The 19,642-nt window shown below is 35.7% G+C and overlaps 1 protein-coding gene and 1 pseudogene across 10 annotated transcripts in view; one reads left to right on the forward strand and one right to left on the reverse strand.

Annotated features, from left to right (window-relative positions):
- The window catches only part of TCF12 (transcription factor 12), a 375,554-nt gene that overhangs the window by 178,919 nt on the left and 176,993 nt on the right, over positions 1-19,642 (forward strand). For all 10 annotated transcript variants that reach the window (XM_025883884.2, XM_025883886.2, XM_073877071.1 and 7 more), the window contains one exon: positions 6,967-7,069. In XM_025883884.2, the coding sequence (XP_025739669.1) occupies positions 6,967-7,069 (103 nt within the window). The remainder of the gene's footprint in view (positions 1-6,966; positions 7,070-19,642) is intronic.
- Positions 12,224-12,792, reverse strand: LOC112833004 (guanine nucleotide-binding protein G(I)/G(S)/G(O) subunit gamma-11 pseudogene; annotated as a pseudogene).

Raw genomic sequence — 19,642 nt, forward strand, 5'->3', positions numbered from 1 at the left:
TCCATTGATCTATGTGTCTGTTTTTGTGCCAGTACCATCCTTTCTTGATGATGACAGCTTTGTAATAGAGCTGGAAGTCCGGAATTGTGATGCCACCAGCTTTGCTTTTCTTTTTCAACATTCCTCTGGCTATTCTGGGTCTTTTCTGGTTCCATACAAATTTTAGGATTATTTGTTCCATTTCTTTGAAAAAAGTTGATGGTGTTTTGATAGGAATTTCATTGAATGTGTAGATTGCTCTAGGTAGCATTGACATCTTGCACTTGTTATTTCTTGTCTTTCTGATCATAGCCATTTTGAAGGTATGAGGTGATACCCTATTATGGTTTTGATTTGCATTTCTCTGTTTGGTGATGTTGAACACCGTTTCAGGTATCTACTGGCCATCTGTATGTCTGCTTTGGAAAAATACGTATTCAGATCCTTTGCCCATCTTTTAGTCAGACTTAATGGGGATTTTTTGCTATTGAGTGGTATGAACTTTTGTTTTCATGTTTTTTAAATTTTATTTATTTATTTGAGAGAGAGAGGGAGTGAGCGAGAGAAAGAGCACAGGCAGGGGGAGGGGCAGAGGGAAAGTGAGAAGCAGACTTCCTGCTGAGCAGAGAGCCTGATGGGGCTTGATCCCAGGACTCCCAGGATCATGACCTGAGCCGAAGGCAGACCCTTAACTGAGCCACCCAGGTGTGCCTTTTCTTGTTTTTTATTGAAAATAGTTGACATACAGTGTTACAATAGTTTCAGGTATGCAACGTAGTGATTTGACAAGTTTATATGTTACGCTATGCTCACAAGGGTACCTACCATCTGTCACAATAGAGCAGTTATATGAGTTCTTTATATATTTTGGATATTAACCCCTTACCGGATATATGATTTGCATGTATTTTCTTACATCCCATATGTTGCCTTTTCATTTTGTAGATGGTTTCCATTGCTGTACAGAAGCTTTTTAGTTTGATGTAGCTTACTTTTGCTTTCTCTTGCCTTTGCTTTTGGTGTTAAACCCCCAAAAAATCATCACCAGGCATGATGTCAAGAAGGTTACCTGTTTATGTTTTCTCCTAAGAGTTCGGTAGTTTTAGGTCTTAGGTTCTTTAATCTCTTTTGATTTAATTTTCTAATCTTTTTTCTTACTTGCTGTTTTTTTCCCCCTAGAGAGAACGCGAGTAGGGGGGGCAGAGGAAAGGGGAAAGAGAGATTCTTAAGCAGACTCCACGCTGAGCTTGGAGCCCAAGGTGGGGCTCAGTCCCACGACCCTGAGATCATGACCTTAGCTGATAATGGCTTTTGGCTGATTCTACTGGCTGTGACCATGCAGAAGCTAGAGGATTTCAATAGCTGGTATGAAATCTTGTGGCTCCTTGAATACCAAAAGTCTATAGTTTCTTGTTCAATCCATTTAAATAAGCTGATACTTTATCAGCCTTCTTTCTGCTACTTATTGGGTGTTCTATAGAAAAGCTGATTTAACCTTTATAATATCTAAACCCTTGCAGCGTTATAAAGATTTAGCAGTTGAAATCTCGCATCTGTCATTTATTGAGCAACTGCTATGTATGTGCCAGCCATTGTTCTGAGGATGTAATTGTGAAAAAAACACAGTTCCTGCCTTCTCAGAATTTGTTCGACATAATGACTTCTAAGTGAGATGATAAAAATAATGACCAGCTTTTATCATGTGCTTACTATGTGCTAAGCACTTCTCCATTTACTACAGTGTATTAACTCATTTACTCCTTACAACAACCTGTGAAATGAAGGTAGTATTTAGTATTCTTCCAATTTTATAGATAATGAAACTGAGGCAAAAAAGATTACTTTGCCCCAAGTCACACAGCCAGTATGTGTGGATGGAAAGATGGAATTCACATCTGCCAGTCTGGCTCCAAAAATTCCACATTTATCCACTACACGGTACTGTGCAATTATAACAGATAATTATGGTATAATTTAAATGGATAATTAAATAGGTAATTTCAATAAGTGTGAGCAGTGATATAATGGAAATTCTTGCTGTTGTGGAAGTCTAGAAGGAATTCACCCAATTTGGTCTTATTAGGGTCTTGGAAAGAGGGGAAGCTTTTCTGAGAAACTAAATCTTTATTGAAATAGACTTTTCCCACCCCACCCTTTTTAACTATTGAAAAGAATTGGAAAGAATATTTTAAAATAGGATTAGACACTGGTTTTCATACAAAGAAATAACAAAATAGGTTAGAAAAACCAGGAATCTGTTCTTGACCTGGGGAGGTACTCTGGTGATTACACTTTATTTGTTGGTTGTGTGAAATAAATTTTTAAAAAAATTAACCAGTGGTAAGTTCTTATATTTTTGAGGAGACAAACCAGAATAGAGTATTATTATGTAAATAAATAATACTAGGTGCTTTTGTTTTGTTGTTTGTAGTAGAAGAAAATATTTGACTTACATGCAGCTTAAATTAGTTTAAAAATGGTAGTAGATTTGATTGATTACTTCAGGTCTGTTGTCATGTTAGAGCAGGGATTAACATTTCTGAATTCTGTACCATGAAATGAGCATAGAAAAAAGTACTAAATGCATTTTTATGGAACATGTTTCACAATATAAAGGTTTTGCAAAGTAATATGCATTCAGATGAGACTGTTTAGAATTTGCAAATTTGTAATTTAAACAGATAATTTTAAGTATGAAGTTGAACAGTTTTTGTGATCTGTATATCAGCTGATTTTGTCAATTATTGATATTTTGAGTGCTTTCAGTTTTTTAAAGATTTATCATTTTTGAGAGAGAGAGAGTGAGCCACAGGATGGGGGCACAGAGGGAGAGGAGAGAGAGAATCTCAAGCAGACTCCCCACTGAGCACAGAGCCCAAGGCAGGGCTCAACCCCATGACCATGAGATCATGACCTGAGCTGAAATCAAGAGTCGGACGCTTAACCAACTGAGCCCGCCAGGTGCCCTGTCCATTTTTATCATAAACCAGGGACAGTAATTTTTTACGGTATATTTGGAAATATTTTTGACTAAAAATATCATGACTAAAAAGCTATAATGATAGATGATTCTGGTAATATTGCATATCCTTCATAATGTAGTGTTTATCATCTCTCATGTACAAAAGTCTCAGTTTTATTAAGGGTTATTTTCATAGTAAATCCATTTTACAGAATTCAAGATCCAAATTAGGAGCTGCAGGGGATCAGGTTTGACCATAGTAATGCTCAGTCAGTTTAAAATATGTACCATGATCGTTCTGCATTTAATGATCTTACTGGTTTATTCTTTTCATTCCAAAATTGAATATAGCATTCATTTATCAATACCATTGACTGATCTCCTTGGGCTCCATCTTAACAATTGCTTGCTTTGTTTTTGTTCCTTTCTTTTTACTCTAACTTCTCCTTCAGGCCAGTTACCTTCCCCTTATTTTCTCCACTCTAATATTCTCGCTGGCGCCTGTATGATTCCACTATCTTCCCGGCTGTTCTGTATCTTCCCTACTTCCACACTGTACTGTATTATGTTATGGCATTCTTCTCTTTTGCCATTTCTACTTATGAGCATCCATCCTCCTTGCCTAACTCTATGTGGTACTCAGGGAGTCTTCTCTTTAAACGCCAGGTCAACTAACTTCTTTCATTGAAGCTCTGTTTGACATCTCTTGTCTACTTAAAACTATATGGAGGAATATATACCTACATACATGAAAATATTTTGTTATTCTAATTGCTTCAGATTTTTTGGTTAACTGTGGGATTTCTCCCTAATTATTCTTACCTGGAAACTTCTGGTGTTTTAATGTGGTTCTGATTTGAGGAAATGATGGTACCTGGCTGTCACCTTCCTAGCCTTGAATTTTTCCTCTCTATATGTGAAAGAGATCTTTATTTCCAGATTGTCTTGGTTTTTGCTACCGGAAGTGTGGTCTGTGGACCAGTAGCATCACATCACCTTTGTGTTAGAAATGCAGAATCTCAGGCCCCGCTCTAGACCCTATGCTTCTTAATCTGTATTGTAACATGATCTCTAGTCAGTTGATATGAATATTGAAGTTTGCAAAGCACTGTTCTAGGGATCACCCAGCTAGTTGACACATTACCATGCTGACAGAGAACTGTGTACTTTCCTAGAACTGATCTTAAACATGTGACCTGTAGTGATCTTATTTAAATATTTATAAATTACCTTGTAACTTTTCATCATGGTTCACAAAAAGTTCTGTTCTGATGAATATCACTACTACTGTGCAGAAGCAATGACAAGAATAATCTTGAAACAGTAGCCAGTTCTTCTTTCAAGTGAGTTTTTGGTGTATTTTAGATCCAAAACTATGATAGTCATTTATAAGCCCATTTTCTTTGTTCTGTCCTCTAGCATCAGTTTGCATCTGTGGATGAAGAACTGTCTCTTTTCTTGCCTCTTGGGCTATGACTTTTCAAGAAAATTGTATGCATTAAGATGAACTTTGAGGGGCGCCTGGGTGGCTCAATCAAGTTAAACATCTGCCTTCAGCTCAGGTCATAATCCCGGGGTCCTGGGATTGAGCCCCAGGTCTTGCTCCCTGTTCAGCAGGGAGTCTGCTTCTCCCTCTGCCCTTTTCCTGACTCATTCTCTCTCTCTCTCTCTCTCTCAAATAAATAAATAAAATCTTTAAAAAAAAAAGATCCTTTGAGGTGTAGGGAAAAATAATCAAAATTTCTATTAAATTTTTAGTCTTACATGAGCAAAAATTAAGCCTTACTGAAATTTTATATATTGGTTAATTGTGTGTGTGTGTGTGTGTGTATATATATATACATATATATATATACACACACACACACACACACATACACAATTTATGACTAGGTGTTAATGGCCCATATTCATATCTTCCTTGTACGTGATGAAAAAGTTTATAGACTACTCTGTAGTGCAGTATGACAATCTGAGATTTTCTGAGTAGACTGGGAAATAATCTTACAGTAAATTCCGTACTATGTCCTGCAGTTTGTGGATGTGTGTAGATAAGGGACAGTACTTATTATTTTTTTATGGTTGACAGTAAAATAATTTCTCTGTTCTCTGAGCACATATTAATGGGGGCTTAAAGATAAATATGCTCTGCGTTAAGCTGTATTACATGTAATCTATGAAGTTCATATAGTGTGTGTATATAATCATTTGGTGATACCCTAAAATTTAGATCTATTTGTAACTTCTGCTTTAGGAGATAGTTTTTAAAATCTTGAATGTTTTTATTTTTTATGATCAGGAAAGAAAAAATTCTTTTTTGGTACTTCAAGAATGAAGAGTTCTTTTATTATTCTTTTGCATTTAAATGAAGTGTGAACGATGTGGCTCACCTACAAACACATTTCTGTTGGCGTTTTTCTGGAGTAATATCGTGTAATGATGTTAAACAGTATTTCAGTGAGTGTTTTGTAGGTTTCAATGCCTTGTTTGGACTTACAGACCTAAAAGTGGCAGTGGGAAGAAGTGGCAGAAAAATACCCAGATGTCTGTGAGATAGTGATATGTCACTTAGCACCTCAAGAGTGTTAAGTTTTAAATAACAGAAGTAAACTCCAAGAAGTGACCTTAGCTAGGAGCGATTCATTTTGTACATAGGTTCTGCTACATGTGGCTGTGACCGACAAGACTTTGGTTGTGGTTACCAGAGGACACCCTTGTGGTCATAACCAAGTTGTAAATGTCACCAAGATTCTTCTTGAATGTCTATCACATGTGTATCAGTAATTCTAAAGTAGATAAAAATGAAACAAAGATTCATTTGGGAGTTAGCACTCCCAGAAGATTAGTTTTAAAACAGAACAGCAGAAGGAGTTGTGACATGCATCCATAAGCAATTGTAATGATTTGACAGTTATTTAGCCCTCAGTTCCTAGCCCTGTGGTTGAACTGACAGCATGCCTGCAAAGATAGTGAGGCCTGTTTCAGCCCCATTAATGTCTTCTTGAATGTTAGCCTGCGGTCTGGGTAATAATAAATCTTCAGTGATTGATGATTTTATAGTCCCAGGGGATTCTGGGTGATTTCTGGTTTCTGTGAGCCAAGGCAGTTTGCTTCCCTGTTTGGGCCTCTAGGAAGTTTTTCTCATCTTTACTAAAATCATTTTAAGTTAGCAGAAGTGTAGGTATCACCTGAGGTTTAATTAACCAGGATTCAAAGTCTTGTTTAAAAACAGTATGATTCTGGACTAAGTAAGTGTTAAGAGTCTGAGAACTATAATAGTTTTTAATCCACAGAGCTTTTGTAACATTTATTTGTAAACTTTAGTATCTTTTTTCTCCTTTGTTTTTTAAAAAAAAAAATGTTTTAAGTTGTAAAGAGAAATTTAATAACAGCTATTGTGAAATAATAACATTAGCTTTATTGTGTTCATGGTGTGTGCAATTTCATTTTTAAGACTCAAAAATTTAAATCAGCTATTTTTAATAAATGTTTTCCTTTTTACATGGTTCAGTTTCTCTAGGAGTCTGTCTTGTTATACTAGTATTAGAATATAAACAGATCTTTTTTGTTAAATATATGTTTGCCATTTAGGAAAAGATTCGATTCTAGTATATTGATTGTGGATTATTTTTAGTATTTTAAATTGTAATTACCTAACTCTTAATGAGTAGGGTTTGGAGACAGAGGAAGGAGGGTAGAGATAAAACATTTTCCTTATTTATTACAACTTTTAAAAGTATATTTTCTTAGTTTATCCTTTTTAAAATAATGATCTGTAAAGCTTTGTTTTTGGGTGTAACAAGTTCATAGGGCTAATTTTTTTAAGATCATTAAGAAACTACTTTAAAACCTTAAAAGGAATAAAAGGAGCACTTCTGTTTAGTTTTTCAAGTAATGAACAAGGAACTTGGTTAGGAATGACCATTTGTAAGTCTGTATATTAATTAGATGAGTGTCATTATGCTCAATTAGCAGGACTGCCAAATAATCTCTTTAATACTCTGGTCTTTTTTTCTTCCCTCTAGGGTTTTACAGACAGCCCTCATTACAGTGATCACTTGAATGACAGTCGATTAGGGGCCCACGAAGGCTTGTCCCCAACACCTTTCATGAACTCAAATCTGATGGGTAAGTTGGTAATTCTTTGCAAGTAGTCTTTACAAAGGCTCTTTGGTCAGAGATATTTTTTAGCCCTTTGTCCAAGAAATACACGTAAGTATCTAGAAGAAAGTCCCTGTGTTTCTAGGGGCATCCAGGCTTCCCTTGTTCAGCTCAGTTTGAGGAGAAAGCATTCAGAAATATCAATGGTATCAAAAAAAGGAAGCAGCAATGTTTTTAAATTTGGCAGTGTCTCTGTGACATCAGGCATTTTATGTTTTCTGCTTTCTGGGCAAAGAAGCATTTTGAGACATTTGTAATTTACTATTTTTAATAATTGAATATATATGCGGCAATTAAAAATATGACAAAGTGATATTAAGCAGATTTTACTTACGTTGGACAATATTTCTTTTGGCACTATTTGATTAAAACTTAATAGTACATTTAGATGTTGGCAGCGTTTTTTTTAAGCACTTGGGTTCCTATTGGGGATTTTGAAGTTGTGTTCTGCATTAATAAAGTTGTACTTTGAAGGATATTACCTACCACCTAAACCTGATTATTGTATTTTGGCAAAACCTTTAGGTTAGCTTTTCTTTTTATTTCCCCCTCTCCCTGCAAAACACTTATCATTCCTTCCCTCTTTCTTTCTCATGTGAAAGTTTATAGCTGTTCAATCTGAAGTTATAAACCCAAGCTTTTTTTCCCCCTAGTTTGGATACTATTCTTTTTTTTTTTTTGATCAGTAATTTTACCTTTTTGTAGCACCTGATTAAAAAGAACCTGTGTTTTATAACATTATTTTTCCTTCCTTGCTTGTGCTGGGCCTGAGCACATTAGAAAGCTTTGTTTAATCTGTTTTACTTGTTGTCAGTGGCGTCATGTAAATATGGAAGTTTGTATAATTGACATTGATTTCATTACTCTGTTTCTTAAGGACATGACCTATATTGTGATCTTGGAATTGTCCTTTTAAGACACAGCCATGCTAATCTAAGTGGATTACCCAAATCCAAAATCCTGGTGGTCTGCAATTTCTTTATAAATGGTTTTGCTTTGCACAGTCTTTGTTTAATTCTCTTATCCTCTATAAAGTGTTGAGGAGACTGTCTGATATTCTAGTGTGGATTTTGCCTAAAGCAGTTACCACTTTAAAGCCAGACTCATTGAATATGACATAAGAGTAAAAAATCTAATGAGCAATAAAACTTGTGTTTAAAATGACAATTTGTTTTAACATAAATGCAAATGAAAATCGTATCATTCCAGGTAAAAATCAGAATTAAATTGAGAACAAAATAATTATCCTTGCACTTAGGGGGGGAAACTTTCTAATTTATCTTTTTAACTTTCTGTTGAACTTACTATCAAAGTAAAATAGATGTGACACTCCACATTTCTTTCTATAGTATATCTTTTCCCCAAGTAGCATTTAATTTATTGTAAATAGGGTAGAGGAAGCTCTAGTCAGTGTTTTTGTAATTTCAGATTGAACTAAGCTTTCTTAATTGAGGCTATACTTCTTAGATGCAAAAAATCAAAAATTGCCCTTTTTTTTTAAATTTATGTGTTTACATTTATTGTTAGCTCACAGATATGATTCTTAAGCCCAGTAGAATTGCATCATTAGCATAGCTTTGAGCCAAGGTGACTGTTAAAATTGTGGGGATAAGTGTGGGAATTAAATGAATTCAAAGAGGGTGCCTGGGTGGCTCAGTAGTTAAGTGAGTGCCTTTGGTTCAGGTCTTGATCCCTTGGGATCGAGCCCCGCATTGGGCTCCCTGGCATTGGGCTCCCTGCTCGGCAGGAAGCCTGCTTCTCTCTCTCCCACTCCCCCTGCTTGCATTCCCTCTCTCACTGTCTCTCTGTCAAATAAATAAATAATAAATAAAAAATCTTTAAATGAATTCTAAGAAGTATGCATGTCAGTCACTTGCACTGAGCATCTGTTGACTAAAAATATTTCTGTTATTCAGTTTGAGGTAACATTTTCTTAGTTGGAGCAATTATGAGCATGTGCTTGTTGGTTTCTTCAGCTTACAGATAATTATTAGAGTACTTTTAAAAGTCATACATAACCCTATGTATTAAATCAGCATCTAAAATAAGTCTTAAAATATTATAAAAACTCAAATTTATAAATAGATTGATCTCTTCACAATATAAGTTAAAAAACTTCAGTATTCATCTGAACTACACTGTACAGTTAATCAGATGCAGCTATACATTTTCATTGTAAGTCTTAACAATCAAATCTTAAAAATGTTATTTTTTTTTTTTTAATAAGGAAGGGGAAAAGAAACCTGAAAAGATTAGGCAGATATGTTCAAAAGGATTTCACTGGTCATTGGCAATACCTAATTTACTATATTTTTCCCTTTTATTTTCAATAAAAATGATCAAATAAGGTACCTAACGGTTTCATGTAAGCAATCTACATGACAATAGCTTGCTTTTGGAAATCAATATCTCCTAAATTGTAGAGTAGTTCCGTACAGCAACAGGCAATTCCACTTGATATGAGCTGAAGGAAATGAACTGTTAGATATCCAAATATGTGGGTTTATAGCACTTGGTAGAGTTACAGTGGATAGATTACTTTTCCAGCCATTTGATAATTTAAGCAAATTTCAGGCTAAAAACCTATGTTGTTAAAGCATGACTGAGATGTGCAGAGCAGTATTTGAAGCATTTGGAAATGTGTAGATACCTAATCATCCTAACAGGTAACACTTCAGAGTTATGCCATGAATGATGAATACTCAGAAACAGTTAAAGCTAATAGGAAAGCAGTAACATATTTCGTCATTGCTGTCAACATATAAAAATAACATTAAGGGGGGGTAAAATCATATGCTAGGGGATGTTATTTTTTGTATTATGTTCAACCATAAGCACATTTGCCTGAAGAAATAGTGGATTATAAAGTGCTACTGTCTTTCATGACGGAGCTCTCAAACACTTTAATGATTTTTCACATTGCAAAAATGAGAAATTTTGTCTAACAAGGGTTGATGATGCAATAATGAACAATTTGCCACAGAAATGTGCATTTCTATATTCATACAGATATTTTGAAGTGTTTTACACAGGAAGTTAAGCTGTTATTGTTGGATCAGTTAGTGTTTCTTTTTAATGAATTCCAGAATTATCCCATTGATCTGTCAGTATGGAAAAAAGGTCTTTTCTTATGTTTCAAGTGAAATAAATACATCCTTTTGGCACATCACTAAGTAATTAGCATCAAACAGTTCTATATTATAGGAAAGCTGCAAAGCTTTGACAATAGCAATGAATTGCGGTAGTATCACCAAATAGTCTTACCTATTTCTAGTCTCTTCCAGCTTTAATCCATTTATCTACCCTTGGTTCTCTCATTAATTTCAGTAAGATTTGCTTTCCTTTACCTGTTGTTGATCAGATAAATTTTTGATGATGGTAGGGCCAATTTATTAATTAGATATAGAAATGAATTATTTCATAGAATTGCCTACCTTCAATTCCCAAGTGAATGTGGAATGAACTCCTTTTATCTTTCTACCTCTCTATGTTTATCAAAGCTTTACTTATTTTAGGCTAAATGTATATATATATAGTCAATGGGAATTTTAAGATGAGATATACCTTCACTTGTGTTCTTTTCTGAAACTTATTCTGCCTCTAGAGATGTTTTATCCTTTAAAGAATAGAGCAACATGTGGTGGTATAGGAAAAAATGCAGGGCTAAGAGTTAGGAGATGTGGGCTTTATTCTAGATCCTTAAAATTACCTTTTTGATAGGGTACTGCTGGGTCTTCTGCAGGTCTAGAATTTTATAATTCTATAATCTCATGTATCTAATATCTTTTATCCAATCCTGAAAAAGACTGCAACTAGAATTATAACTGCTAGTTTGCAAATGATAAAAAACTAAGGCACAGGAAAATTAAGTGGTTTTTTTCCTGAGGTCACAGAGCCAATAAATGGCAAAATTGAATGTAGAATCCATGTCTCCTGACTCCCAAATAGTCTTTCCATTAGACATATAAAGTATTTGTTCTTCCTATATAATGGTCCCAGGTTTTTACTAGCTCATCATTTTCTTTAACTCTAATTATGGAGATCCTGGTCTTGAGAAATGACAATGCAAAAATGGTTCCATAGTGACATAACTTTGGGACACATTGTATATCATGTGCCCCTTCTTAGATATTCAGATTGTACTTTGGGATACTAAAGGCTTTGGAAAAAAGGGGAGGAAAAGCTTATTTAACTTTCTTCAGCTCATCACATCCCAGATTTGTATGACACACAGAAGCCTTTTTGTAAAAAGAATCATTAGCCTTTGAGGAACTACTTTTCCATGAAGCACACACTAGGAAATGCTTTTGGTTGTTTTTAAGGGAAAAATAAAAGAGAATACATGAAAGTTCTCTGAAATGTAAAGTAGCAACAATGTTAATGATATTGCTGTATATATTTTTATAACTTACTTTAGACATCTTAGCTATTACCACAGCTTGGGTTCAGTTGTTCAAGTACATTATTAAATCTTGTAAAAGTATTTAAATTATAGGGGTGCCTGGGTGGCTCAGTCGTTAAGTGTCTGCCTTTGGCTCGGGTCATGATCCCGGGGTCCTGGGATCAAGCCCTGCATCAGGCTCCCTGCTTAGTGGAAAGTCTGCTTCTCCCTCTCCCACTCACCCTGCTTGTGTTCTCTCTCTTGCTGTGTCTCTCTCTGTCTAATAAATAAATAAAATCTTTAAAAAAAAGTATTATAGGCAGCCACTCCTTATGCCCATGGGTCCTGTCCCCATGCTTTAATAAAACCACCATTTTGCACCCAAAAAAAAAAAAAGTATTATAAACACACCAACTGTCCTTCCTTTGATGTCTGTTTGCTCAGCCCTACCCTTTACCTCAGAGTTTAAGGGGCCCCCTCCAATATCAGTTATGCTTTATTTTCATTTCATTATGGATTAAATGGGAATTTAAACCCAAGCACACTTTTTTCCTACAAATAATTTTCTCTTTCAAACAACCAGTTTCGAAGAAAACTGTTTTGTAAACTTGATCCTGCCTGCAGTATAATTTCTGATTAATCCAGAATTCTCCTAGAGTCACAAAAATATAGAATCACCATTTTCAGAGTATCAAAGCACAATAGAACTCTGCCCTCAAAAGATTTTTTTTTCCAGAGATAAAACTTTATTTAAGGCATCAAACAATATACTGAAAGAAGTGAGTCATGCACAAGTGATGTCCTTATTTCCATAATTGTACATTTGATACTCTCTGCCCTCTTAACAAGGGGGTGTAGTGAGCGAAGATGAGAAGCACACAGCTTTTATACATAACCATATCAATATAAGTGTTTGAGAAAGTCCTTAAATTTTGTTTTCCTTCTTTGAAAGGAATTTCGGTTTTATTTCAGAAAACCAAAACAAACTAGTTCTTCTACTGAGGATCAAATTTCTCTCCAGAGTTATTTATGAAATAATATAGCTGCCTTTCTCTTAAAAAGGATTCTTGTCTTCTGGAATTCCTTTCACCAGAGGATCGTTTCCAGAACGTTCTTCAATGTAGTTCTTTATTTCTTCAGAACATTTAGACACCTGTTGCCTCTGCAACTTCACTTCTTTGCAAAGTTGCTCAACTTCCATCTTCATCTTTTCCTTTTCTGGCAAATCTTCGATGTGAAGGGCCAGCATTTTTGCCCCAGAACCGGGCCCGGGGACAGCTCTGGAAGTGGACAGGCTGGGAAAGCGGCACACCAGCCCTCAAAAGATTTCTAACTTTGATGTACGAGAAATTCCTTCACTAGATGAGATAATGAAAATGATTATAATTGTGCTTAGGGGAAACAGTGTAGCTTAGTATCTGGTTTGACAGTATTTCATAAGATGAGGCCTTCATTACTTTCTCCAGTGTTTTATTTTTTTTCTCCAGTGTTTTATTAGCCTCCGATCTCAAGAAAGGATATGGGTTATAAATTCATTGATCTTCATTCTCTGTTGGCTGCTTACAAATACAGAATGCTGGCACTGAGAGAAACCTGAGTGAAAGAGACCTAGTTACCATCGAAGAAACCAGAGCCAAGAAAAATGAAATTAGTAGTTAATTAGGAAACATGGACCCAACCTTCCTGATTCTAATTTAGCCCTAGCTCCTTTCTACTGCACTGCATCTTTTCCTTTTTTACCTCTCATGTGCAACCATTTGTCCATTTGCTCCTTTTTCCACATTATAGCTCTTGTATCTTTTTCTTTCTCGTGCTACTGCTTAGACCCTCATTAACCATTCTGAATTGTTGAAAACTTTCTTCCTTCTCCTTCCTGTACCCATTCATGCCTTTTTTCTGCCCTTTAATGTGTGAAAATACCATATGGCAGAATATAAAATTATATTTTTAATATAATTTTATATATTAAATATATAAAATATAATATAAAATAAAAAAGTCTGTCTTTACAGACTTTACTGTTTTAGTGTGGTAGGAGAAGTAATTTCAATAATTATTACACATGGTAGAATGTGAGTGATACAAAGTTCATACAGAAATTCAGAAGAGATTAAAAGAAGATACAACCAGAAGTGATCAGGAAAAGTTTTATTGTGGAGTAGCATAATCCAGTCTATTAGTCAGGACTCTTTCTCTTACAAATGACAGAAATGAACTTAAACTGTGTTTGATAAAAAGTGGTATTGAGTCACATATTGCAGACAGCTAGAAATAGAGTGATTTTAGGCATGGCAGATCCGGGGGGTTCACACAGTATCATCAGGTCTCCCTCTTTCCCCTTAAAAGTATTTGTTGAGAGAATGAGATAACTGGAGAGGCCAATCGGGCCAAGAGGGAAATTTGAGAAGTGGGAAGGGAGGGTGAGGTGCAGAGTTTACTACTGTCTCTTCCTCTCTACTTCCTTCCCATACTCCAATCTTTCCAAATTGTAAATTGTCCCTTCTGGCTCCCATATTACAGAATACCTTATTCCTTAGTAGTTTGGAATGTTTTCTTTCAGTGAAATTATGTATTTTTTTTAATAATACTCTGTACCTGGCAACGTTGTCTCTTTCCCTGTCCCTGCTTTGCCTTCACAACCTGAAAAGCATCTTCTTTTCCATAGTTAAAATGACCTGATAGCCATTCTTTCCGAAACCATTCCTATGAGACAGAGATTAGCTAATGTGTTTTGTTTTATTTTTTCCTACCCAGTCTGGAAAAGACCAAGCTAGTCTAATGCCTCACTTTGAAAGGCATTCCAGCGTTTCAAGGGTACTCCTGTATAGATTCAGTTCCCTTTTATCTAAGCATAATTAATCCTGGAATGAATTACTTAGAATTACTTAAAAGAGATGCCAAGATTTCAGAAGATAGAGGAAAAAAATGTTTGGGGCTTTATTTTGAAAATTAAAACTAATACTAAGAAAACAAACAGTAATTTATATAATCCCCTTTAAGGTCTTAAGTGAACAAAGAGTGAATTAATTACTGAGGTTTTTGGTGTATTTTTTTTCCGCAGAAAATTGGTAATATAGAAATGTCTTTTACCTTACATTTGAACCTTCTTGATTTTCTCTTTAGTTATTAACTGACTCTAACTCAGTTTAGGTTCCAATCTGTCAATGGCTTTTGTGTTTAATTAAATGGTTCTTTCACATCATTTTTAAGGACTTCATGCAATTTTGTGTCTCTTGCATGATACTCAGCTTTTGATGGTTTCTTTTGTATTTGCTTTGTATAATGGGATATTTAACAAAAGACTGACCAACAACATCACTGACTCTGGCCTGAGATAGCCACACTGTCTTTGAGGGCTATTTCACTGGGATTACTTTTTTTAAGTTTTCTGGTTATTAGTGAATATTTTCATGAGGTTGCAGCATTGCAAACTGGTAACTCTAGGGACCCTTATAAAGAGGATCTTTATTTTTATTTGTTTAACCCAGTCCATTTGCTCATCATCACTTGTGTGTGTATGTTCTGTGATCAACAGTAATCCTTTCTGCTCTGCACAGTTTTATCATAGGTCAGTGGCATAAATGGTTCTTCCTTGAATCTTCCCGTTGTTTGTGTCTAATTCTAGCCAAGTGAACGTGAACTATGCCTGTAGTGGGATGTGGCTAACTTGGTTACTAGAGAACAAAAGAATGAATGTTTAAGAGGAACTTTTGTAAACTTTACAGTTTTCCTAGATTTGTATAATCTGAGAACCACACCATGGCACATAGTTAAGAATTTGGGGCACTCTTTCAAATCTTTTTTTTTTTTAAGATTTTATTTATTTATTTGACAGAGAGAGAGAACACAAGTAGGCAGAATGGCAGAGGGAGAAGTAGGCTCCCCGCTGAGCAGAGAGCCCGACGTGGAGCTTGATCCCAGGACCCTGAGATCATGACCCAAGCCAAAGGCAGACACTTAACAACTGAGCCACCTAGGCACCCACTGGGGCACTCTTTCAGTTAGAGAAGGTCCTAGAGCAGCATTATCAGATCTTTCCTTCTATGTGGTATTCAGTTTTCATTGCTTATGGTTATAATGATGCCTTTATCATTTACTATCGGTTTTTTGAGTATTTTGTTAAAAACTTAAAATTCTCATAGAATGGTTGAACTGGAATGGATCTTAGAGGTGGTTCTCAGTAGTGTGTGTTGAGAAATATATGGTTATCATAAAGACTAGAAGTAGGAGGAGGTGCGAATGGTACTCCACCTACCCTTTCAAAATGAAGAGTTAGTACTAGTTTGGTTAGTGTCACAATGGTTATGCAAGTTTTAATTAGCCACTGGATGAAAGTGAATTTTTTTAAAATTTGAAAGCATATCCTTAATTGCTTTGGTTTATATTGTGGAAATATTATTGTTTGAAGGTATTCAGATCCTTCAGTTATATAGGTTTTGTACTTGAGTTGCTGTTATTTAATAAGCCTTATGTTTTCTCTGAAGCCCTTCAAAAGATTGTTGCTTGAGTGTCAGTCTACCATTTTTATAATCTTCTTCACATGTTTCTTTTTTTTTCTTACAAAATTCAGCCTTGGAGAGAGCACAAGTGCACAGAGGGGCAGGCAGGGGGAGAGGGACAAGCAGACTTGCCATGGGACCATCGTGGGACCTTCACATGGAGCTCGATCTCACAACCCTGAGATCATGACCTGAGTCGAAATCAAGAGTCCGACGCCCAACCAGCTGAGCCACCCAGGCGCCCCCAGCCTTTGCTTTTTTTTTTTTTTTAAGATTTTATTTATTTATTTGACAGAGAGAGAGAGATCACAAATAGGCAGGCAGGCAGGCAGGTTGAGGTAGAGGGAGAAGCAGGCTCTCCGCTGAGCAGGGAGCCCGATGCGGGGCTAGATCCCAGGATGCTAGGATCATGACCTGAGCCGAAGGCAGACGCTTAACCAACTGAGCCACCCAGGCACCCCCAGCCTTTGCTTTTTATAGCTCACATTTTCTGTGGCATTCATGTTGGGTTTGTTTTGTTTTTGTTATTTGGGACTTTAGGTTTTTATGAACAGTAGAACTTGCCAGTCTACCTATACTTTAAGTCTTTCTGATCTATGTATATATGTATGTGTGTGACACACACACCACGCTGAGTTTTAATTCTTTCTTCTTGAGAAATGTTTTTTTGGCTATTGCCATATGTGTGGTATGGTGAAATATGTAACAGTCATCCTTATATTACATACTTGTTTTTCACTTTGAGAATATCTCTGGAGGATTGTCAGACTCCTCAGATGGTACGAAATTTCTAGGGAGTCACAATTAAATGGGAGCAGAGCACAAGGCCACTTTACTGTAAATTAAATTAATTTATAGTCAAATTGTATTAATTTGTTACATACTTTTCTACACTGATCCCTGAGATTAAGGGTCAAGAAACCTTTTTGCAAAAAGCCAGATAGTAAATAGTTTAGGGTTTGCAGTCCAGGAGGCAAAATCAATGATATTATGTAGGTACTTATATAACCATTTAAAAATGTAAAAAACTATTACTCGCTCATAGGCTATAAAAAGAAGAGTTGGTGGCCTGGATTTTGCTCTACAGGCTGTAGTGTGCTAATCTTGTTCTAGATAATGTAACAAAAATACTTAAACAGTAGCAACATTGTCAGTTTTTGAAGAGGTAACAAATGATATATATCTGTGTGTGTGTGTGTGTGTGTGTGAAATTCTGTGGAACATAACAGGGGTGTGTGTGTGTGTGTGTGTGTGTGTGTGTGTTTTGAATATCCAGACAAAGTGATTGGTGGTTGTGGTAGTGGTGAATATTTCTAAAATTTCTAGGGTTTTATTGCCTCTGTACAGAATGGTAAATTACTCACTAGATTAGTTGTTTTTCTCTTGTTTTTGTCTCTTCAGATAATGATACTGATAATTGACTTTTTAGGCAAATGTCAGATTTCCTTCATCTGAAATCTTGGTGTTCCCTTTGTTTTGTATAATCCGAATTTTTTTAAAAACTCCTCAAAATAGCAATATAAAATTGTAGCTGTAGTAAGTTGAACTAGCACATTAGGAGAGGAAAAGATGAAACTTAGGCAACCCAGTGGAGATGTGGCAGTGGGGCAGCTCTTTAGAGAGAGAAATCTGCAGAGAATAGCTGTGGAGAAGAGTCTGTAGAAAGAATTTGTGATGAGAGGATAGTGTGATAATGGCATAATCATCAGAAACGTGCATTGTTGCTTTAGTGAGAGTCTGTACTCTCAACCTGGGAATCTCTAGAAAAGAGTTTTTGTAAGGTAAATGTAAATTTGTTACAGTTCATGTAATTTTCATGTAAAGTACCTTAATGGTTTGTGTTTGAGAAGTTTTCTGATTGGATATGCTATTCATCTTCAGTTTGCAGGCTCTCTTCTGTCTGAAAGATTTAAGAGAAAATGTAGTCCTATATTTGCTATATGATGATTTTACATACAATGAAATATGCTTCCACCAAAGAATTCTCATCTTTTTTTATTTTCCTTACATATAAGCTAAAGGTCACAGGAAACTGTGCAGTCACTTAGTGACAACATTCAGTGCAGAGAGCATTTTTACTCTTGGTATATGTATGCAGGTGCATGCACACATGCACATCTGTATGTTTAGACAAGATAGGAACATAGTAAGTATAGGTTTTTGTTTTTTTTCATTTTACAGAAAGGTTTCAATGAGGTATCTTTTTAAAAATATAAGTATTGTGTTTGGGGTTTTTTTAAAAATATTTTTTAAAGATTTTGTTTATTTATTTGACACACACAGAGAGAGAGCACAAGCAGGCAGAGGGAGAGGGAGAAGCAGGCTCCCCGCTGAGCAGGAAGCCCGATGTGGGGCTCGATCCCAGGACCTTGGGATCATGACCTGAGCTGAAGGCAGACACTTAGCCGACTGAGCCACCCAGGCGCCTCTTAAAAATATCTTTTAAACTTTATTATTTTTGTTAGCAATCTCTGTATCCAGCATGGAGCTTGAACCCGGGACGCTGAGATGAAGAGTCTCACGCTCTTCTGACTGAGCCAGCCAGGCGCCCCTATCTTTTTAGGTGTTTTACCAAGATACTAGAAAACATCTTCAGGTACTAGCATAGTAGCAGGTGTCTGCTCGTAATGTACATTTTCCCCAGAGATACAGAAGGGATATATAGAGATATCCAATCATAATTTTTATGTTGTGTGTACTCTCTCTGTTTATATCTTTCTTATAATCTCTCCCTGATTCCTTTGGTCAGCTTGCTACACTGAACAGTTTTAGGACATTGCAGCTCATCTGAACTTCCACACTGTTTTCTTTATACAATGTGCTTTTACCTTTCCAGTTTACCATGATACAGTTGGAAAGGAAAACAGTGTCCCAACACATTTATGAAGGTGAATTTATATACCCATTAAAAAAAATATTGTTTCTCTACTTAACTCTACCAGTGAGGAATTTAAGGAAGTAACTGAAAACTTACTTAGGAATGTAAAATGGTATAGCTGTTATAGAAAACATTTTGTCAGTTTGTTATAAAATTAAATATGCAATTACCATACAACTCAGCAATTGTACTCTTGAACATTTATCCCAGAGAAATAAAAATTTACATGAATGTTAATAGCACCTTGTTTGGTAATAGCCAAAAACTGGAAAGAATCCACATGTCCTTCACTGGGTGAATGGTTAAATAAACTGTGATATGCTCATACCATGGAATATTATTCAATGATAAAAAGGGGTAAATTATTAAACAGTGCAGAAATTTAAATGGATCTTGAGTGAATTAGGCTAAGTGAAAAAAAGCCACTTTCAAAAGATTACATATTGTATGATTCCATCTGTATATTACTCTTGAAATGGTAAAATTAAAGATTCAAGAACAGATAGTTGGTTACCAGGGGTTAAGGAGACAGGTAGATGTGGTTATAAAAGATAAACACGAGAGATCCTTACATGCTGATGGAACTGTTCTGTATCATGATTTGTGATGGTGAATACATAAAGCTGCACCTGTGATAAAACTGTATACAACTAAACATACACATGTGCATGCACACAACCAAAAAAAAAAAAACAAACAAACCTGGGGAAATCTGAATAAGATAAGTGGATTGAGTCAATGTCGATATCCTAGTTGTGATATGGCGAGATGGGGAAATATGT

Source organism: Callorhinus ursinus, unplaced genomic scaffold, assembly GCF_003265705.2.
Source record: "Callorhinus ursinus isolate GAN/ISIS: 27379988/994484 unplaced genomic scaffold, GSC_fseal_2.0 scaffold25, whole genome shotgun sequence".
Taxonomy (NCBI): Eukaryota; Metazoa; Chordata; class Mammalia; order Carnivora; family Otariidae; genus Callorhinus; species Callorhinus ursinus.